This window comes from Lepisosteus platostomus, chromosome 2, assembly GCF_059453375.1.
Source record: "Lepisosteus platostomus isolate fLepPlt1 chromosome 2, fLepPlt1.hap1, whole genome shotgun sequence".
NCBI lineage: Eukaryota > Metazoa > Chordata > Actinopteri > Semionotiformes > Lepisosteidae > Lepisosteus > Lepisosteus platostomus.
The window spans coordinates 30,672,280-30,695,826 of NC_142612.1; the positions used below are offsets into that span (position 1 = coordinate 30,672,280).

General features: G+C 37.6%; 1 protein-coding gene across 1 annotated transcript; it reads left to right on the forward strand.

Annotated features, from left to right (window-relative positions):
* The first annotated feature begins 2,317 nt into the window (after positions 1 to 2,317).
* cdc16 (cell division cycle 16 homolog (S. cerevisiae)) lies at positions 2,318 to 23,383 on the forward strand. The gene is made up of 18 exons (XM_088604748.1): positions 2,318 to 2,517; positions 3,743 to 3,797; positions 5,392 to 5,489; positions 7,937 to 7,975; positions 9,525 to 9,665; positions 10,754 to 10,913; positions 11,242 to 11,336; positions 12,671 to 12,804; positions 13,304 to 13,383; positions 13,563 to 13,612; positions 14,564 to 14,637; positions 14,869 to 14,994; positions 17,733 to 17,885; positions 18,328 to 18,391; positions 19,400 to 19,461; positions 21,855 to 21,990; positions 22,606 to 22,696; positions 22,807 to 23,383. The coding sequence occupies exons 1-18, from the start codon at positions 2,470 to 2,472 to the stop codon at positions 23,088 to 23,090; spliced, it is 1,890 nt and encodes a 629-aa protein (XP_088460874.1). The 5' UTR covers positions 2,318 to 2,469; the 3' UTR covers positions 23,091 to 23,383.
* The last annotated feature ends 164 nt before the right edge of the window (positions 23,384 to 23,547 follow it).

Consider the following 23,547-nt stretch of genomic DNA (forward strand, 5'->3'; position numbering starts at 1 on the left):
ATCTATTTTTAATACCAATCTCTTGACCACAGCTTCTGACGCTTCTGAATTTGTGGTCAAATTATTAACGCTTACATTATGACCGTGGCTGTTTTTCCTTCGCTTCAAGTGTGACTTTGGCTGCCTGTGAGCTAAGGTTTTACAGAAATTAGTGTCTAAGATAGTATGTCAGAGTAGAATCTCTACATCTACTTACGTAAATCGCCATCAAACGCACTAAATGTGATATTTTTCACCTGGTGTTCTAAGAACAATCTTACTTGAGTCATACACTGATGTAGTTTGCGTTTTTGCTGGGTTTTGGTGCGTGTTTTTCCTTTTGTTCTTTTGAACAGTCCCCAAGTTGGTTAAACCTGTCTTTCTCCCGAGAGCACCTCAATACTCACACGCCTAAAGTAAATAATGGAAGAGCCCCCCCGCCCCCTCTCTGACAATTTATTTCGTTGCCAAAAACCAGGAAAGGTGGAAGGTATTTCCTGTAGAGCTTTGTGAATAATGGAGGAATTGTTTCGCGATAACTGGAATAAGAGAAGACGCTAACAGTGCGGAAGAGGTTAAGGATAGTTTTGGGAGTACTGTCCAGGGAGACTGGCGGTGGCGTGGGTGGAGGGTGTGTGTACCACCCTGGGAGGAAAAGAGGCTGCTTACTGACGATTGTTTTGAGAGATTGTACAGTACGGCTGTGCAGACGTTTTTGTTGTTGTTGTTGTTGTTTCATTTTGGTTTAGTAGAATTATGTTAATTTATGTTTTCACTTGCCTTTCATGCCTAATTGTCTTTTTGCTATTGCATTGTATTGTAGCGGTTTCCCTTAAAGTATGTACGCGAGGGGAGAAGGAAGCCGCCAGAATAACAGGTTGCAAGCTCATAGGGGGGTCACTGCCACATGCTCGTAACTGAAACAGCATTGCATTTGCTGACACCCCACGGAGTAAAGTAAAATGTCTACCTCCTCCCCCTTTAATAGGAGAAGAGGCTAAAGAAAGTGAGCATGTGCAGAGGGGGGGGGGGGGGGTACTGTAGGTCAAGGAAAAAGGCCAGGCAAGCCAACACCAGGGGCTGAGTGCTGTAGACTAGTATTCTTGTCTTTTACCCAGTTGGCACAGATAATAAAGGCTAAAAGGATAAAGGAGGCAGTGTACAGTTACACAAAGCCTGACCTATTGCAGTTTATTATAGGCACAGATTATGGGGGTTTCCTTACTGTTGTTTTGCAGTTTAACATACCAGGTTCTCATTGGTCTGGCCCATGATCCCTAGCAGCTTGTGTGGACAGTAGTAAAATATCAGCAAAGCATTGGATCTGGCACTTGTGAGGTGATTTAATGTTTTTCTGCAGCTTTTTCTTGTACCAGATTTAACTTGAAGAAAATAGTTGTGAATTTTATCTTTTTAAGATGCATATGTAATGGGAGACACTCAGAAAATGTTTTTTGGGTGTTATATTAGGACATACAAAAAAAAGGTAGTATATACTTTTAACAATAAAAGATAAAAGTGAATTGAACACAAACCAACTATGGAGATCTTTGAAATGATGGACATCATACTAAATTACCACTGTAATTTAAAAACTCCAGTTATGTTATTAAATCACTATATTCTCTAATTTGTCTTTTAAAACAGGTGTTCTGAATTAATAAATCTCAAGAAAATTGGTTATGTACAGTATGTGTCTTTGAAAAAAACACTACTTACTTTATCAGTCTTTTCAATATGTTACTATCCTGTAGCCTCATCTTGTTAGATCTCAGAGGCTGGTCAAGGCTGGAGGCCTCCAAGGAAAACCATCTGTTGCAAGGGCTGTTGTTAGACACACTTCCTTCAGGATTGCATTTTCCCCAAAGTGGTACATTTCGGCACTGTGTTGTAGGAGAAGATGTTTTTTAGATGAATCATTAAACTGAAGCCCAGACTTCTTGGCTGATAAAATTCCCATGTCACTGTTTTCATGAGTAGGTGTGTTAACCCCAGTGTCCTGGATATTTTGGGCTGGTATATTATGGCCTACATAAAGTTTCGTCTTTTTTCGTTGGTGAAGCAGTTCCTTGCTTCATCTGATGTGATACGGTATGTAGTGGAACTGCTGACACACAATTGCTGCCCTGCTGGGTGCTGAATACAGTGGGTCAATAAAGTATTTGTTCCTTCTTTATGTGAATCCTTTTTGGTATCTTTTGGGATGAAAAGTAGTGTAAATATGACCATATTATTAATTACAACGAATTGTACGAAATGTAAGCGGCTATGCATTTATGATTGCAATCTGTTTCAATGCTTAGCGGGCCCTTTTGTTGATTCCCTCTGTTTCCCGGTGGACTGTTTTTATCGTGACACCGCTACTACAGAAGTCGCGGGATCGAGTGGTAAAAATTGAGGCGGTGAAAGCATTTCCAATAATTAGTTTATTTTTGTTAGCTTTAGCATGACAAGATTCTGAATGATAAAGCAATAATCACGAGAATCATCATGAATCTGGACAGACTGCGGAAGCGTGTTCGTCATTATATCGATGAGGTAAAGACTTTTATATTTGAGGAGGATTTTCGTTTAGTTTTACAATGTTGCATATACCTTTCCAGCAGCTGAGTACCAATGCTTAAATCGCCCTATTAATTAAACCTTTTCTTCGTAAAATAGCAGTTTGTTTTCAACAGAACCAGCTGCAGCAACACTCGCAATTAGTGCACCATATTATAATTAAATAGGCCTCGCCGGGTTGCTGTATTTTCAATCCTAAAGTGAAAGCATAATCATATAAAGTTTGTATTATAATCATCAATAAGGATTGATTGTCTGAAAAGTTGTGTCGGCCTTTTTATTAACTACGGTATTTAGGAAATAAGTGCCGAGATGGTGGTAGTATTGTGCTGTTCAGTAGTATTAAGGTGAGGAGGAATTTGCATATTGTTGGCCGTTTATGCTCACATGTGCATAGGTAGACGTAGATGTAGGTGAAGGACTCTTTAATTAGGAACATTTAATTAGCAATATTAAAAGTTTGAAAACGACATAGATATAAATGTCTTGTGTAAGCTAAGAAGCAAACATTATAGTTGTATTGACTGACAGGAAAGTGATAAGTCGACGAAGTTTTCTTTTAAGAGCTAAGTGAAGTGGTTTGTTAACATTGTATTACATTTTCAGAAAGAAAAAAAAACTTAGTGTAATATTAAAAGGGTAAAACTCAAAAAAGATAAATCAAATGTTGTTTTATATTTTAAGACTAATGATTTGTCAGTATGAAGTTGATATGACATCAACACACTGTTAGCTGGAGGAAATTATGCTTGGAAAGAACAGAGCTTTAATTTTCAGACCTTGGGTGATATGGTAATGTAGCAAATAGCGCAACTGCCTCACAGTTGGTGAGGCCTGGGTTTGATTCCAGACTAGGGCTCCTCTTGTGCAGAGTCTGTGTGTTCTCCCCAACATTTCTTGATGCATGTCATCAAATTTTCCAAAGACTTGCTGACCAGGTCAGCTTGTTTCTCTGAAGTGTTCCTGTTTTCTGCTGTATGTAAGGGCTTGTGATGGATGTTTACCAAACACGGGTGCTGTTGCGCCCTGTGCTTCCGGCTACAACAACCCTAACCAGCAAAAACCAGCTTTCTGATGATGAATGGATGGAAATAAAAACTTCAGACCTAAACTTGCTCCTGAACATAGTGCACATTTGTGCACATACATTCCTGTTATTTTGGGACTTGGATCAATCATTTATTTTGTCTTCTTTGTGCAGCAACAGTATCAAAGTGCCCTGTTTTGGGCAGACAAAATCGCATCACTGTCACACGGTAAGGATGGATATCCTACTTCTGCTTGTTTTCATTTATGTATGTGGTACAAGTAAAAGTAATGAGAATTGTTCACTTTACGTGCATCAGCTACATGATTATTGCCTACATGATTATTGCTAGGCTGTAGCATACTGTGGTATGAGTGTGCAGCAGTGTTTCCCAGACCTGATCCTGGAGTAATACTGTGTTAGAATGAAAACCCTTAGTCTTCTAGTTACTTCAGGAGCAGGACTGGGAAAACGCAGGATACCCTTCTCTGAAATTATTAGACAACACCTAAATTTATTCATTCTTTTGTATTTTGTAAAATGTACAAGAGTGGCTCAGTAAGTTCTCTGAACGAGTATTTAAATTCATTTGTGTAATTGTGTTTGTAGCTTATTTGAAAGGTAATTAGTTGCAGAGGCTGGCAGATTTAAAGTGTTTGCACAGTAATCTGCATGCATTTGATGTTTCTGCAAGTCCCTAAACCTTAGTTCCCAAGTTCAGTACCAAAAGAAGGACTCGAATCCGTGCCTTCAGAAAACTGTTACTGACAATCCTGATCTGGATGCTTTAGATAGGTTTTTGGTACCAATAAAAATAGTAGATTCTGTACTTTATTCAAAAGATTTTATTTGCTAATTATTGTCATTTTACCCATCCCCACTTTGCAATAGCTAGTTGTGTGTTTTTCATGTCTTGGCTTGCAGCCACTAACCTCACAAGCACACACAGGGGAATGAGGAAGTATAGGTATACTCTACTGACCCACCTGTCCACCTTTGAACAGCTGTTCTTTAGCCACAGTCAACTAATAATGTGACTCTGGCTTGAACCCACCATCAGAGAACTCAGCCTGTTCTCAGTGGATTGCTTTTCTGGTTGAGCCACTTGGGATCCTCTTCTTCATTTCTTTAATTTTGAGAAGAAGCCACACAGCATTTTGCTTAGATATGCTGGCACAAACATGATCCAGTCTCCATTGTTGACACGCTACGAGCGGAAAAGTGAGGCATCTGTGGGACAGCACCCAAAAATGTTCAGGCATTAAACTGAACTAACTGTCACTGATATTGGGATCTTGCATTGACAAAATAACCATGTTGGTTTTGAAATCTGAAGGCTCACGCTCATGGTTATTTCCCCTAGGGAAGTAACCTCAAAATGTTATTTCACTGACACAGAGAGCTCAAGGGAAAGTGACCCATTTGCATTCAAATAAAATTGCCCAAGGGACTACGCTGGAAAGGGGGGGGGGACAGATAGATCCATTTTAATAACTTCTTCAATTTATTGACATGACCTTGTAAGCAATATGGCTCTGGTTTTGCCTGGAATAACATTGTTTTCATTTCATGACCTTGTTGTCTGTTCTGAACATTTCCAAAAGTTTTCTGAAATTACTTTCAGAACAAAGATAAAAATGCAGAAAGGAAACTTTTTAACAGTATGTTCTTATTATACAGAATGCAGAAGGTGTCTGGTAACCTTTAGTTTGTTTTTTTGCTAGTTCTCTGTTTCAAAATGTAATGCTGACGGTAGAATGGTTGTCTAGTACAAATGCTCCAAGAGTAACTAAGCTTTAACTAAACATTATCTTTATTTTTAGAGGACCCACAGGACGTGTATTGGCTAGCACAGTGCCTTTACCTCACATCACAATATCACAGGGCCTCACATGCTCTCCGATCACGAAAACTAGATAAGGTAAGGACTTTTCTCATACTGAATACTAGCATTACAGTATTAATGTAGTAATGTAGTATTTCTAATAATAATAACATCACTTTATTAACCCTTTACAATTTCTTGCATTAGGAATTGTCTTTTTGCGTACCCCAGCTTGCTCTCCATGAGACACAGACAGGGAGAGAGCCTGGGGTCAGAGCGCAGGGTCTATCATTGTACGGCGCCCCTAGAGCAGTTGGGGTTAAGGGCCTTGCTCAGGAGCCCAACAGAGTAGGATTCCTCTGCCGGCTGCGGGTTTTGAACCGGCAACCTTCCAGCCATAGGAGCAGATCCTTAGCCACAGATCCTCCGCTCTGCCCATAAAGCATGTTCAGTGTAGTTTCAAGCAAAATACTGTAGTTTTGATGTCATGCTGGAATTTCGATTGTGCATCCTAGGATTCTTTCACACTGGGTTTGCTTCAAACGAATTTGGTTTGGTTTAAAACGTGTCCGTACCTGGCTCTTTCCACTTAACCATACTGAATTGCATTGTTCTCTGTTAAATTGGATTCGGTTCGTTTGTGTTCACACTGCAAGAACCAATTGAACCCACTTGCTTTTAAACTCGTCATATTTCCTAGATACATTGATCAATTTGTTTTACTTGGCAAGAATTTTTAAATTCATTTGTTGCTGCCTCTTATTTTTACCTTCCATTGATCAGCTTCTCAGAACCCTTTCTCTTTCAGTGGCTTTAAGAAAGAATAGTAAACACTTGTGTTTAATGAGTTTTATTATTTTTTCTGAAATGCTTGTCACACAAGTGCCTTGTTTTATTTATCTTTACATGTATAAATCAAGCCATACCAGTCCTTTTGCCAACCTCCAGTGGTCACAGTTTGGTTTCTTTCATTTGGCCATTTAGCTTTGATATTTGGAGACCAATTTGAACAAGCTGTACTGAGTATGGGGGGGGGGGAATGTTTCAGTGTAACTAGGCCGCTATCTGCCTGTGCTTCTTGTAGTATATGTGAAGTTTTTAAACACCTAAAGTTAAAAAGTGGTTATAAAGTTTTTGTTTTATATCTATGTACAGTCCATAGTAGGTCAACTGCAGTGTAAGAAGAGCATTGTACTAAAGGGATGATCCCATGGTTAGTATGCAGCTCTATACACTACTGTAGGTTCATACCAATTGCAACAAACTTGTTCTCAATTGCAATTAATTAAAAGTAATTGCTGCTGCCCTCTAGAGGACACTGAAGCGCAGGACGAAGTGCAACTCATGCTCAACATGGAAAAGTTCCAAATGCAGTCACAGCTTATAACTGAAATGCTATTGTTAATATGTAATGATTTTAAGCATCCTTAGCTGCAAATTTGTATTGCGATAGTCAACTAAAATTGGATTTCAGACACAATACAATAGACCTACTTCACATTCTAATCATAAGGACAGGTGTCGTCGAATTATACCTACTCATAAATGTAGAGCCTGCTGTACACTATAGTGAATTCTGAGATGTATATTAAGATAAATATTTTGGAGAGGGAAGTGAACCGAAATTTAGGTAAATGCATATAACAAAATGAGACGTGCCTCTTAATAAGTGTGTTCAGTCTGAGTGCACTTGAGACCGTTGGTGGTTCTTAGAGAGCAGCAGGGATATTGAGGAAGAGGGCTAGAGTGGGTACAGTGTGTTATCTTATGTAGTTCATTGTAAGTTGTAAATAAAGGAATATCCCATCTCATTCGAGGCTCCAATAGCATAATCTTCAGAAAATAAGGGTCAACTGCAGAGATTCACCTACTCTGAACAGTCAGGATCCACAGACATAAATTTGAAATCACTCTTTAGATAATGTTCAGCAATTGTAGCACACAAAAGTGTGTGAGGTTGACCTTTATAACAGTTCGTACTCATAAATGTAGACTAAGCCCATCATAAAAATCAAATGACCACTTACTGTGTCTCAGTTTCTCTTTATCATTTATCAATGAAAATTCAGGCCACTGTGATTCTCCACATGATCAAATTCAAACAGCATCCAACAGCTGTTGGTTGAACAATAACGTAACCCATATAACAAGGGGATCAGCTCATCTCCAGCTTTGTTTCACAGGTTATCTTGTTGCAATTGAGCTTACAGCTTGCAACTGTCTAGTACTCAACTTTACTTTACAGTAATATCATATCAATTTGGGAAGTTGAGACAAGCACAGGACCTCCTGCAGTATGGAAATGACAGATCGTGGTGTGTTAGACTGTGCTATGTGTATGACACCAAGCAGATCTGTTTTGTGTTTCCCTGAATATATATTGTCAAAGATCTGGGAAAATGTTTAAATAGTTTGTTGCACAGTCCCATACTAAATTAAGATTTGCACATCAATAAATCATTTTCAGAATGTCAGATTTTCTTGTGTGCTTTCGTATTCTGCTCATCAGATGTGGTAAACACTAAATTATTTTCATTTTGCAGCTGTACAGAGCTTGCCAGTGCCTTGCTGCTAAATGTCACGTGAGTATTCTGAAAAACTAGTACCCTGCCTTGAGTTGACACGTTAAAGGGGAACCGCAGTCCCAATTTCTCAGACCACTTATTAAATCTCTGTAACAAAATGAATTAATTGACGGCATCACAAAGTTTAACAAATTTCAAATGAAGTGTAAAGTTCTGATTTTTGTGGAAGTACCTTATGCATGACATGTTGCAGGCAGATGAGAAACAGGCAAGTGTGTGAGTTTGCGCAAATTATGACGTGAAAGCAGCCCTTCCTGTTCACTAGTCACTGTAAGCAAACAAGAAACATGGTCTCCTAACAATTTTAATTATTATGAGTGTATTTTAGGTGGTTGGTCACTTTCTAAAAATGTTGTTTTGTTTGTGGCAGTTCTATGAAAATATTTACTAATAATATAGTAGCAACATTTGCCTGGCCACGGTGTGTTTACAGTGTAATAGGGTTGCTTTCGCGTCGCTGGAAGTTTTGTTGCCTTGTTCTGAACACAGATACTGACGGCAATATGGCACCACGCATTCTTTGAAACTTTTGTGATCTAAATTTCAGGTTTTACATGTTACCTGTGTACTTAGTAGTTTCCTTGTGCATTTCCTTCCTTTGAAATGTACTAATCATTGCCAATTCATTATAACTCTTCAATGTAAAAAATAGAGATGCATTTCCCCTTTAATGACAGCATTTTTAAAATGTTTTGAAAAACAAAACTTAGTTACCATGATTATATGATGTTTTATATCATTGTAAAAACTAGAATAAAATAAATCAGTCCTTAAATTTGATGTTACCCTATTATTGCAGTTCTTTAGGTTCAAATAAATTGCCTAGATGCTTTTAAGTCACGTTATTTTGTGGTTAGTATAATTTTCCCAGGAGTGAACTGCAGTAAACATGTTTGAACAGTAGGTGTCTCTATTGTTTGGGTTATTAAAGTTAGCCTTGTGTTTTCATGTGTACAATTACAAGAGTAAAAAATGGTATACTTCTACATGCACTCACAAAATGCTTAATTAGCCAAAATGCAATAACCACCTTTGTCAAAAAATGAAAGATAACAGTTCTGTTTGTATTGCCTGTACATTGGCATAGAAGAACAAACACCAGAAAGGGCCCAGGTAAAGCAGACCTAAGAGCACAAAGCTTTCAAGCAAGAGGAGGCCATTCAGCCTGTAACTGGTAGCAAATAGCCAATTGATCTGAGGATTTCATCCAGCTGCTTCTTTACAGCAGTGATGTTATTGGCTTTGATGTCATATCTGGGTAGTGTTCAAGATTTCCATTGTCCTTTATGTGAAGCAGTGTTTCCTGTTACCGTTTCAAGTACTTCCCCATGGTTTCTGTTTATGTCATGATGCTGTACTAGTAATAAAAAAAAATATCATGGCATCCTTGGGAAGAAATCCACTTTTTTGTGTGTGTTGTGCAGGCATTTGTGTGTGTCTGTGTGTGTGTTGAACATCTGGTGATGCTGACTTTTGAAAGCCACTGGTGCCTGTTTGAGATTTGAAGATTTTATCCCTTCAAGTTCTGTTGCTCTTTTCGTTAAAGTATGCTGCTGCGGAGTACCAGCAGGCTCTTGATATCCTTGACATGAAAGAGCCCCCTAGCAAGAAGCTTTTGGGAAAGAGTGCAAAGAAGGACAAAGGCATCAAGGAGTCAGCTAAGGACTGGGGCATGCCTACCTCTTCAGTAAGTGTGTCTGGCTTCCCACAGGCTTCCTGAGCAGAAGCACATCTAATACAGAATACAGAAATCAACTTTGATAGTATTGTAAGGTATTAGACCAGGGGTAACAGGTATGTTCAAGCTAAACGGTAACATTTTTCCATTGTGCCAAAACCAAATCCTATATGCATTTTGTTTAATTCAGTTGTTTTTCAGGTTGTTTTTCAGGTTGGATAGTTGGATAGTGGATTTGAGATGTGCTTTCTCTGGTTTGACACCCAAGCTTAGAAATGAACCCATCGCTAATGTAGGATAAATGAGTTTCACCTGCTGCTGTAGAGAATTAAACAGCTGCGTGTTAGGAATTTATCAGACACCTGCCGAAACCTTCCCAGAATCATTTAGAGCATATTTCTCAATGTCCTAACCTCTATCAAGATGCTTGTTGGTGACCTAAATTACAACCTTTATTCCCATGTTCTGTGTATTTAGTTTATTTTTTCTTTTAAGTATTCATACCTAATTTCGTGAATGGTAATGTTCTGTTGGAGGAACAAACATAAATAATACATATAGGGCTTACACTAAAAAGCTGTTTTTCTTACACCACCTTCCAGCAATAGAAGATAACTTCTGACGAAAAACTCACTGTTTCTGTAATGTGAAGTATATTTGAGATACGATAATATTCCAGTTATCCTGAGATACGATTATTGTCCAGTTATATGAGAGATTATAATATACCAATTATTTTGACATGGTTCACCCTGCTCTATGGAACTGTGTGAAGCAAAGCACTGTTTTTATTCCCTGCAGTGAAATAAATGGCTAATGGTGACAACATAGATGCGTACATATCTCAGGTGCCCTATATATTGTTTAATTTTCAGGTCATACAAACTCAAGGATATAGTCATTTTAGTGTGCCAAAAGGATTTGCATGTTATTCATGTCATTTCTTGACCTCTAGACCTCTCTTCTTTAATGTCTTAGTATTTGCTGTTCTGTTTGGACACTACAGCTTTTTTTAAATGCAAGAATGTACTGTTTAGTGTTCTGCTGATCGAATACTGATAGATGTTGTATTACTTCCCTGTGACAATCCAATCTAGATCAAGAGCTCTATCTGCCTTTTGCGGGGGAAGATCTATGATGCTATGGGAAAGAGACCACAGGCGACATCCAGCTACAAAGAGGCCTTGAAGCTAGACGTCTACTGCTTTGAAGCCTTTGACCTTTTAACAGCCCACCACATGCTGACTGCTCAAGAAGGTAAGGCTTTCTGAATAACCTTTTAAAATAAATTAAATTGAACCAAACAACATAACAGAGAGGGGAAAAAAAAACATTTTCCTTCCCTTTTTATCTGAATGCGGATGAAATCATTAATGTATTTATATGAATTAAATAATGTACTGAAATTCTAATATATACTTTTACATTGTTTAATCAGGTACAGGTAGTTCCACAAATTAGTAATATTTAAAAGCACAGCTTACGAAACAGTTTTGTGCTTTTGTATATTGCTGATGTGTTCAGTCATTTTATTTGTGTTTTCTCCATACCCTACTGCATAAGAGCTTAATGTGTTTCACTTTAGAAAAAGAGTTTCTGGATTCCCTTCCACTAAGTGAGCAATGCACAAAAGAAGAGGAGGAACTGCTGCGTTTTCTGTTTGAAAGTAAATTGAAAAAGGTGGGTGAGAGGCACAGCTTAACAATAAATGTCAAGGGAAAGTAAGTTTCATCAGGCTGAGCACGTTTAGTGTGCGCAAGAAAGAGGAACATTTCAGATTTCGTTTAATATTTTTTACATTTTACACCATTGCCGAAGCAGCTTGATGCCACTGATGTTTTGTTTCAGGACATGCTATGCTATGAATCATTCTTTACTTGCTGTTCACCTAAATTCCGCACACGATGGACTGAGGGCTATGAAAACAGAAATGCTTTGTATACAGTATAAGGCTAACCCTGTCCCTTGATCTGGCACAGCTTCCTTGCCTTGAACTCTATAGAGCAACCCTGAAAATGATGGTGGTTTTCTATAAAGCCTGAGACTCTGTGCTGCAAGTGAGCTTTGTTGAGTTACAGCTACAGTAAAATTGTTTAGAGAAGTGATTTCCACATCTGTTGCTGAAGGAAGACCATCTGCTGGTTTTCATTCCAGCTGAGCTCCAGTTCTCTAGTGCTATTTGATCTGCTTCCCTGTTTATAGACTTTTATTTAGCTTGTTTTGTTAGTCAGTTTCTGAGTGTCAGAAATGCCCAACTTCAAGGGTACTGTCTCCAGCTCAAGAACACAACTGCATGTAGCCTGTCCTCAAATTGCTGGCCACTATCTCTTACTGAACACCTGGTGCTAGTTTATGAATTCATGATAAACAGACACACGTGAGAGTGGCACTGTATCAGACTCTCCCGCATGTGGGAGTGACACAATATCAGACATGCCGAGGACAAGCATCTTCAGCAGAGGTCCAGTTGGTTACATTTCAGGCCACACATCTGAATGAGGGCATTTCTGAAACTCAGAAATTGGTACATGATTGGTAACAGCTAAATTCTATTTGACCTTTTAAGACCTGAATTGTTTTAAAAATATATATTTTTCAGGTAACAAACTGAAATCAGTTAGCCTTTGATCAAAAGCCATGCTCTGCCAGGTTTCCTTTGGCTTATTCCTTTGACTTACCCTCCTAGGGTACCTGTAAAAAACATAGTTCTTTCTTAGCTCCAAATCATATTATTTATTAAATATTTTGATTTTAGTTAGCTTCTAGCAGCTTGTGATTCCCACAGGATTTTACAAGAAAAGATGTTTCAAAACCATTTCCATTTATGAATTATTGTGCCTATTATGTATATACCCTTGGTAGCACAATGACATATTGTTAATGAATTATACACAAGTGGTTGTAATGAATCCTGTTTACTTCAGTTTTTTGTTAGTTAGTTTAATTCTTTATGCTAATGTCTTAAGATGATGTGAGATTGCTTTCTGAAATAAACACTCACCCTTTTTCTCCAGTATAACAAACCCAGTGAGCTGGTTATCCCTGGCACAGTAAATGTCCTTCAAGACAACTTGGATGTGGTTGTGTGTTTAGCAGAGAGACATTATTATAACTGTGATTTTAATACATGCTACAAACTCACATCAATGTAAGTATAATTTTAGCTTTCTGTTTCAAATGTTAATTTTTCACTGTTTATGAATGGTCATGAGATCGTGAAGTGTCATCAAGCCTAAGTGTACTTAATTCATAATTACTTTTTCTTAATATATCATATTAGATAAATGTAAGTGCAAAAGGCTGAGCTGACATGGAATTAGTTATTTGTCTTTATCCAAATATGTAGAAAATGTTTTCTTTTTAAGGTTTTTATTTTATGTTGTGGGTTATATTAGTCTTAATGCGTGATTAAAATTACATCCAGTCCTAACTAGACCATTTAAAAGTTTTCTGTTTTTTCTATATGAATCATAGTTCAGGGTAAATACACTGTAGGACAGAACTGCTTTCAGACAGAGAAAATAAGACCTCAAAATCAGCTACCACTATTGGAGTGGAGCGTTAGGAAAAGATTATCTTAAAAGAGGAGACCAAAATTCTTTTTATTTGGATTGTGTAAATTGATAAGTTTCTATCTGTTCCTCAAGGGTGATGGTCAAAGACCCATTCCATGCCAACTGTCTCCCGTTACACATAGGAACGCTGGTGGAGCTCAGCAAATCAAATGGTAAACTGAGGACCTACTTAGTTTTCTCTGCCTGTGTCCTGTTGTTAAAGCATTTCTTTGATATTGATTGCAGATTTACCTTTACTGTATATGAAAAGTAGTTATCTGTTGCTGTGGTTTGGCTTAAAAAGCTTTGGTTTAAATAAAAAAATAAATGAAAACTTTTTTTTTATTAACAGAGCTTTTTTACCTCGCACATAGATTGGTGGATTTGTACCCGAATGGTACAGTAAGTACATTTATTTGATTTATTGATTAGGATCAAGGTCTTCGTTAATAAACTTTGCATATATATATTTTCACACTTGTAGGATTCCATAACGGGGAAAAAAATGCGATGGAAAAAGGTCCAGAAATGTTATTGCTAATGTTAATTTTACAAAGAACAAAAATTACCTTACAGGAAAAAGAAATTGAACAAGTTCTGCCAAACTAAAGTTCTTAAATTGTAGTTAGTGCTTAAATGTTTTTTTTTAAAGCATTATTTTAATAACTCCAAGTTTGAGGCTAGTCAATATTGGCACCTAAACTTGGCATCACATAGCAAGACTTCGCTGCATCTTTGATAATAAAAAATATTATCATTAGTGTTTTTCAGGACCTAGGTTAATGAAGCAATTAAGGGTCAATTCATTTTTTGGTAGCTTAAAAGTCATGTGATGGAAATGTCAAAGTTTTATATACCCCTGCCCTAGTGGTGAAGCCAAGGACTTAATGAGAACATATAGTATGTATGCAATACAGTGTTGTTGAGAGAAAGGTTTTAAAAGATGTTGTCTTAAGTGTTAATTAGTGCAAATTATGTTTACAATGGTTGGTTTAACTCATTTTATTTTGAATAAGAAATCTGTCAGGTTGATATAGTCTCCTAATTGCTAATGTGTAAATGGATATGAGGGTGGGTGAAACTTAAAGTTGGTGCAAAATTAAGCTTTAGCCTATCTCTTTAGAATTATTTACAGTCCTACATCCCACTCTCTCTGAGAGTAATTTAGGTAATTACAATCTCCAGTTAGGCACTCAGGAATTACCAGTATCTTGAAAGTTTCATGAATTTGCTGCAGCCTGTGGTGTAATATGTATACTCTGCATTTGTAAGCATTTAACGTGTATTACATTTGCTCTTTTCTGAGATAGGTTTTGTTGTGTGTTAGTTTTGTGCATTTCTGCCATTCCTCAGGTATCATGGTTTGCTGTAGGATGCTATTACCTCATGGTTGGCCACAAAAATGAACACGCAAGAAGATACCTTAGGTAAGTACAGAGCTCACAATAGGAGGTTTTAAAAAGGTTAATGAAGGAAGGAACATTAATGAAAAGAAGAAGTATTTCCTTCATTTTAATTAAAAGTTTCAATGTTTACTTGCGTTGGACACATCTCATGTGTTACCATCTGCTCTACCCCATTAATTAGAAAAACACAGAAAGCAAAGAAGAAGATAATTTCCTAACCAAACGTTGAGTAACTGTGGTTTCTCCTTTCAGTAAAGCCCTTGCCTTGGAGAGAAATTTTGGTCCTGCGTGGATTGCTTTCGGGCATTCCTTTGCCGTGGAGAGTGAACATGACCAAGCTATGGCTGCCTACTTTACAGCTTCCAAGCTCATGAAAGGGTACGTCAGCATACAGTCGAAAAGTAGCTATCAACTTGCTGTGCAAATAGTTCGATTCATGGTAAACATTTGGGTGGAGGACAAGACCCAGCTGCTGCCAATCATGATATCTAGGGTTTAAATATGGGCATTATGTTCCAACATTCATTGTGCCAAAGTCCTCCACCATCCCAAACTTCACTGCCAAACAGCAACCTCTTGGTTGGGAGGAGGTTCCTACTGCCTTGTCCATACAGCCCAGTGGTCATTCTTCAGACCACAAGGCTTGAATCCAATGCCAAGTGCCAATGCCAGCAATAAGGTCTGTTTCTGCATTCACATTTTCAAGTGTTGTCTATGTCTTGTGATATAATTCACTGCCTGTATAGACTCTCAGTGCTGCATGCTGTGATAGCATATAGGCCAGTCTCGCCTAGAATTTTTTGCTTCAACTGCAACAGGCATTTTTAAGATTCATTTTCTGGTGATTTGTGCACTGCTGGTGAATGATCTGATCTCTTTCTATTCCCTACTGATCTGAATTGTATGTCATTGGGCTTGTTGTCCAATACAAGAGTCTTAAGGAAAAATGTAGTTTATTTGCATCACAGATGTCAGGATTTTTGTTTTCTGTAAATGTACTTTCATGTGTTCTGTGACCTTTGCTAAGAATGAGGGTTATGCAGATTTCTAACCAGGTTTGCTGGTTGGGAACAATGTTTGAATAGGCTGGGATTTTAAACCTGGAGATAAACATGGAACATTGTGGGTGACAGAATCAGGAATTTCCGTTGTTTGCTTGTTTCGGTATAGTGTAGGCATTTGAGTATGTAGAATCTGAATACCATATACAGATCTGATTTCCTACTTCTGTACTTTTACTCATAAAAAACATGCTTAATCAGATGGTCCCCAGTACCAACATTGTTTTTTGTACCAACAAATAAACAGCTTTCTGTGCTTATGACTAAAAAATACCAACTTGGAATTTGTTGGAATTTTCTTTTCTAAAAATATAGCTGTATTATAGGATAGGAGCTTCAGCTGGATATTATTTAGGATAATAAAAAGTTTTATGTTTTCTGTTACTTCAACATTTTGAACCTTATTCTCATTGTTTAGGTGATTGATCTCAAATGTACTCTGAGGGTAACCTAATTATTGGTTGACTCACAATATGTATCAGTCAGCCACATGATTTGTTAGTGCTTGAACCTCGTAGTCGTGTGTGTGCTTATGGAATACGGTAGAGAGCAAATGACACATCAGTTGCTCTGTTCAGTATTGGATAAGATCATTCATTCTTGTTTCTCAATTGTTGTTTAAATGCAGACAGTATTTTGAATTACAGAGTATTTGGAATATATATATATTTGGAATGGATGTTATGCATCTATTTACATGAATTTGGGGATTTAGCTACTCCAAATATATTTTGCATTTACTCTGCCTTGCAATTATTGAGTATTGAGGCCAATCCATTGCTTCCTCATTTTGTGAAATTACAAAATGTTGCATGCACATTTTCAGAAAACCTGAATGCTCAAACTTCACAACTTGTAAGGGTAAGATAAGTTACAATAAATATCACTAATAATTAAAGAGAAATATGTGAAATATGTTAATCTGGTATAAGTCTTCCCACTGGTGATCTTTGAGTGGAAGCAACATTGACAGCAAATACAGCCAATGTCTCTACAAACTGTTGTCATCATGTGTGAAATCATGACTTTTCCAGTTTTCATATTAACCATTTACATCTTTTTTTTGTCGTTTGCTTTGAATGTGTGGAGTAGATTGTTTATATAACAAATATTGCTGCTTCAAAGTGCCACGACTACAAGCTTTAAAGCAAGAAAAAGTAAAAACTCTGCATGGGACTGTTCTTTATTTTTTATGTACACTACTTCACGCATTACACGTGAAGGAAAGGGTTAAGAGCACATGGTAGCTCTTAGCTGTCCAGGCAGAAAAACTGCCTGAGAAGTAACAGAACCAATAGATAAGGTTATGTGGCACTGAAATTGCGCCGGATTTAAAAATAATGTTCAAGGACTAGTAGTGAGTGGATATCTGGAGTATTAAATAAGCTGTCTTTGTCCTGTGATATCTTTGCTTTATGCTTTACTGCACAAATATGTTAACCATTCCTTTTTGTGCTTGTTTTTGTAACTGCTTGTCTATATAAATGAGAAACTTTCCAGCTGGTACTTTGAATTGCCTGTTGCTTGTGTGGCTGAGCTATTCCTGTATGCATACATAATAAACTTACTGCGCCTTTCTCTGAACCTGACTAAGAGAATTTCTTTCCTCCACATGCAATAATATGGAAGCAGGCCATTCTGTGGTTGAAAATGGTTACATTTTTGCCTAAGAGTTGTTCTATGTTTAAACTGAATTTGAAGTCAGTGCACTACCTGCTCACCATGAGCAAGTACTAATGCTTCTTCTACTTCTTCATTTCAACCATGAAAGTGCAATTTCTGATAGCTTTACTACATCCTAGCTTTGATGCTAGTGGCTTTCCATTTGCAAATATATTCATTAATAAGATATTCACTTGCATTGTGAAAACCGCTAGTTCCAGTATAGTGTCCGTGTGAATCAGTATTCCAGCAATAACCTGAATATAAAAGTAAAATCGGACGTTATGTTTTCAGGACGCTGATAGTCAGGATACTGCTATTGAAACGTCTGTACAGTTCATATATGTCATCTTAGTAAAAACTGTATTTCTGTACTGTCAATGTCATTTCCAGGTGCCACCTTCCGATGCTGTACATTGGCCTGGAATATGTTTTGACGAACAATTCCAAGCTGGCTGAGAAATTCTTCAGCCAGGCCCTAAGTATCGCTCCAGAGGATCCGTTTGTGATGCATGAAGTGGGCGTGGTGGCCTTTCAGAATGGAGAGTAAGAAAATCTTTTAGCTATGTAGTATCTTTTATTTAACAGCATGGAGTAACATTTGAATGTTATAAATGATATTAAGACTTTTTCTCTTAGACTGAGAGAGTTTATACTGTGTATTATATTACACCATACAAATATGTAAAAAACAGTAAAATGTAATAATAAAACATATAAATAGCTTTCTTCATAGTCTTCTTAAATGCCAAGGTGACAGTGTTCAGGGGATTTCATGTAAGGTTATGTGTTGCTGTAAGCACTTAAATATCGTGTAATGTCTGAGCGCTAGGTTATACTGGTGTACCCGCAGAAGTTACCAGTTCTCCTGTTTATTTTTCTTCTGTAAATGAATCTAATTTTTACTATTTTGCAAAGCATGAGTGCATTTCCCAACCTGTCAAAAACTTTATACAATTTTTCTGATAAATATTGTGTGACTTTTCAGCTGGAAGATGGCGGAGAAAATGTTTCTTGATGCATTGGAGAAAATAAAAGCCATCGGAAGTGAGGTACTTGTGCAAATGTTTTCTCACCATCATCTTATTGAATCAGTCTGTAAGGAACTTTGTGCATTGTTTTCTTTTTGGTTTCTGTGCCAGTAAACTGTAGTTTTATTCTTAATCTCTCTCGAGATTCTAAACCTGCAATAGTTGAATTGCCCATTTTGTTAATTTGCTGGATCAATGTCATTTTCTTGTTATGTGTTCTTGGGGACTTTGAAATCCTCGTAGCTTTACTTCAGTGTGCGAAACAGTGTCACACAGGTTTCCCTGTAGGATAAAATCAAATTCCTTTCCCCCGTCAAAGCTCATTGCTCTAAGTAAGGTCTGAAAAGGCCCTTATATCTGTGTTGTCGTCTTGGATTTCACAGCAGACCATGAGTCACACATTTGTGGTTAGTTGGTCTGACAAGATGTAGGATTTGGAAGTCAGCTTTTTTTAGTCGTGAACAGAGGTGGTTTGCAACACTGCAAAAGTATCACAGTGATCCTAATTTTTGAACAAAGCATCATCAGTAACAGGTTTTGATCGAATGAGGTTTGATTGAAAACTTTTTTTTTAAATTATACCCTTTTATTCCAGAATGGCTAAAGTATACCTTTCTATTAGTTGTTCCAACCTATGTACTTTTTAAAGTCATTTTTAATGTCTGCTTTCTGAACAAGGTTAAGTAGTACAAGCTCTTTAGGGAGCCTTTTGGTGCCAAACAAGACTGACATCTTACCTCCCCAAATACTATGTCATTTAGAAAGGTGAACATCTGCACACTGTTCTTGATGTCTTGTGATTCTTTTTTATTCTATGCCTTTAGTAAAGAGTGATCCTTTTACTAATTCTACAGTCTTAGTGCCAGTCTTAAAGATGTTTGTGTCTTTCAGACAGTAAATTAATAAAATGCATGCAATTATAAGGTTAATGTGAAAACGTCTGCATTGTTATGTGTGCTTATTCTTATTCTCTCTTTGCTGTAAACTTTGCTTAACACTGCCATAATTTTATTTTGCTGTGTTTTTCAGGTGAATGTTGATAAATGGGAGCCTCTTTTAAACAATCTGGGTCATGTTTGTCGAAAACTTAAGTGAGTAAGCACTGAAGTAAACGAGTGAAGATTATGCTGACCATTACGGTTTTTAGGTTATAGCTTTCAGAACAAAGGAACAGTTACAAATGAGATGAGGTCATTTGACCCGTGAAGCTCATTCTGTTAATAGTAGCCAGCTGATTTAAGGATCTCTTCCAGGCTTTACTTAAAGGAACTCGGGGTATTTGTTTCAACAGTTTGTCTGGATAGCTTGTTCCAGACTCACACAACCCTTTGGGTAAAGAAGTGCCTTCTGCTCTCAATTTGAAACGCACTTCCTTATAGTTCCATTACACTGGGCCTGTGAGAAAATCTACTGTTTGTCTGCACTTTTTGTTAAAAGTTAGGCCTTAACTGACACACAACTTTAAGAGCAAAATTATTTCTACTGGCATTTTTCATTAGATGGATAATTTGCCTGCTCTTGCTGGCCTGCACTTGATCAATTCAGTTTTCTTTATCAAAGCCTTCTCATTTTACCTTTGGCACATTAAAACATTCTTAACTCATTGTCAGTACTGAGGTTTAATAGATGATTTTCTCACAAGGCAGCTGTATTGTTGTACCATGTAATTTTTAAAACATATAATATAACATCATAATTTTGAAATGTTATTCTTTTGTTGGTACCACTTAAGCAAATAGCAGGTGAACCTTGCAGTGGAGGGCTGCAGTTATGTTTTTATGCAAGATGATATTTTAGCTGCATCTATATGCTGCTTACAATACAATGTGCCGTAGGTGTCAGGCAACAACCTGTGAGCCATGCCAGGGTTTCAGATGTATTTCCTTGCAAGGAATTTAAAATATGCATGAGATGACAGAGCATTACTGTTGCTCTCAGAGACCAGCTAAACAGGTTGATGTGTGGAAAGGGATAAAATACAATTCTCCATTGTTTCTTTGGCCTTTCCAAAGCAAAATGTAATATAATATTTCCAGGGTTGTGGGTGCAGCAAAACAATCATTGCCCATTGCTTCAGCAGTCTGCTGTAGTTCTCCTGTGCAGGTTTCTTACCTGGCTGAACATTTTAATCTCTAAAAGACAAAGAATATGTTCTAGGGCAATTAGATTAAAAGGAGATCTATTTTAGACACTAACCCTAAGGACAAGCTATGGGAGTACTTTATTCTCCGGCTCTGATGATAAATTCTTAGCACCAGTGAGTGTGGAAATCAGACCCTCATGAAGGGCAGCACCTCTAGAAGCAGTAGTTCACACAGAGGACTTAACAAGGCTTGAGCCAAACTTATAAAGAAACCACATTTGAAGTTGGGGAGGGGGCCTCACAAACAAGAGTCCTTATTGGATTTAAAGGCATCTAATTCATTATAAGAGCTTTTTGAAGATAATTAGTGCTCACTACAGCTAGCTTCCATGTGTAATTCACACCTGTGTAGTTGTTCCATCTTTGAAAGAATTCTGCTTTCTGAATTGTGATATCATTGCTGTCTGCACATTTTTCAAAATATAGCCAGCTTGAGGTCCCCACTCTTTGGACTAATGCAGCGTTCAGAAATTTCAACCTCCAGTGACTAACAAGAATAAGAAACCCAAATATTTCTCAGTGTTCATCCTGGAAAACAGGTGAAATTTGTGATTCCAAAGCTGCTGTAGTGCTTCTTTTGTTATTGATGACCCACATTAAGTACCACTTCCTTCAGTGCTTTTCTGGCAGGCTTCCTTTTGCTGTTGCTGTATAATTGAGTGAACATCACGAGACGAGCAGCAGTTGCTAGTGTGTTCCTCTTCAGGTTCGAAAAACAGTCTTGTAAATTAAAAAAAAAAGATTCAAATTGAAGTGTTCAGTATCTTCCTTAGAGGTGGTCTATTATAGGTGACAGGAATGATTAAAGAAAATTCACCGGTTTGTGTCATTCTCCCCTTCCATAAATAATTCACAAACGTGGGCCTGTAATTTATGTTCTTAATATAACGTCTTGAATTATGCAGTAAACAGACATTCACTAGAAAAGGAGCTGAACTACATACTGTATATGAAGATCACTCTTCACATGCTTGTCCTGTCTTTTTTACACCTCACATTCATTTGTGTTTCTCAAACAGATCAGTGCAACCTAAAACATATTGTACACTTTAGTTGTAATACCTCTATCAACTTAAGCATTTTTGAGACTTGGTTTGATCTGAGTTTTAATGTACAGTACATGTTCTAATTTGTGTTTATGTGGAATAAAGAAGACATGTATCTGAGAAAGAGAAGCCTTAAAAGCCTATAAATGTGCAGTATGAAGTCTAATTGGAGTTCCTCAATTTCATTTTTTTGTTATACACGTATGTATACATGACCATTAGTATTTAAGGGGTGAGAAGAGCCTTCTTTTAGGAACATTAAATAATATTCCTGACAAACTTTATCTCCTCTTAGGAAATATGACCAAGCTCTGGAGTACCATCGACAGGCTCTTGTACTAATTCCCCAGCATGCCTCGACATATGCTGCCATTGGATATGTGCACAGCCTCATGGGAGACTTTGAGAGTGCCATTGACTATTTTCACACAGTAAGTTTCTTGCCTTCAAGTCAAAGTTAGCACCAAAGCTCAGCATGTTTGACAGTAACCTTCTGGCGTAAATCAAGTTGTCTGTTGTATCTTTTTGACTCATTAAGATAATATCACTTTATTAGCCCTATACAATTTCTTGTATTAGGAATTTGTCCTTTCACATACCCCAGCTTGATCTCCATGAGACACACAAACAGAGAGAGAAGCTTCGGCTCAGAGCGCGGTGTCAGCCATTTATGCAGTGTCCCTGGTGCAGTTGGGGTTAAGGGCCTTGCTCAGGGGCCCAACGGAGAAGGATTCCTCTGCCGGCTGCGAGATTCATTGGCATGAATGTTTTCTTTTAAGCCCATCTTTGATGTCCTGCTTTGATACAGTTCCAGTAGCTATTCCCTTTTTTCATTTTTGTTTCTGAATGTCACGCTTGAATTTAAAAAATAATTTCTGTATAATGTTCATATTGATGGTTTTAATTAGCATACAGAGGATTTCTTAAGTTGGTCTCTTAAGATGAACAAGAAGCAGTTAAAAGTGTGATGTTTTTAATTTAGCTAATTTTACTCCATTAGTAATTGTTAACTTCCTTGTGTTTTTTATTTGCTTGTTTCATGACAGGCCCTTGCTGTTAAAAGAGATGATGCGTTTTCTGTGACCATGCTGGGGCACTGTATTGAAATGTACATTGGTGATGAGGAAGCCTACATAGGTAAGTAAACAGTTTTTACCAGCAACCTCATTAGTGATTATTGCAAAGTGGGGGTGGTGGTGAGCTTAATGTGTAAATACATAACTAATCGAATTTGAAACTCATTTTAGGAACTGACCTCAAGGACAAGCTCCGCAGCCCCCTCAGTACACCTGCCCTGATGAAAATGCTCAACACCAGCACAGTGAACTCCACCACAGCCAACACCAGCTCAGTGGACACCAGCGAGTGCCATAATCAGACTCTCGAGGAGAGCAGCATCATGTCTTTAGAAACTACACCTCATCCTGACAAATCAGCTGGGACTGCTCCTCGACCTATTGTCCCGTTTGAGTTTGACGTGTACGAAAGTGACATGATGTTAGAAACATCCATGTCTGACACCAGCACGTGAGGCATATCATTTTCCTGGGGTCATTTTCAGATGTGTTGGAGGAAAACGTCTCCTGAGGCAGCAGCGAGGAGAAAGCAAGCCTGAACCATCCCCATCTAAAATGGGAAAGCACAGCAGCCAAAAAAGTCAACTGTCTCAAAATCGGCTCCCAGTGCCCATCTATGTATTATCTACCTGTGGATTTTTACATCATTGAATAAATAAAATGTTCTGAACAGAACGGCAGTTTTTCAAATGGATGCATTCCTATAATAAACAGCATGTGAATTGCTTTTTACAAGTTGTTTTTAAAATTTATGCAGTCCTGACTTTGTTTCCACAAAAAAAAATAACGTTCTTATTATTGGTGTCTAAAGAACTTGTAGGGTTTGATTCAACAGCTAAGAGTGAATGAATGAGGTACTAGAAATTTTCTCCCACAGCCAAAGAACGACTCTATGTTGTCTGTTAATTAGTT

What these genes read in the sequence shown, in the direction of transcription:
- cdc16 (XM_088604748.1), top strand. Translation starts at nt 2,470, where the DNA reads ATGAATCTGGACAGACTGCGGAAGCGTGTTCGTCATTATATCGATGAG. An exon ending in ATTTGTACCCGAATGGTACA is followed by an intron (nt 13,613 to 14,563) that starts GTAAGTACATTT and finishes GCCATTCCTCAG; the next exon opens with GTATCATGGTTTGCTGTAGG. An exon ending in TGATGAGGAAGCCTACATAG is followed by an intron (nt 22,697 to 22,806) that starts GTAAGTAAACAG and finishes AACTCATTTTAG; the next exon opens with GAACTGACCTCAAGGACAAG.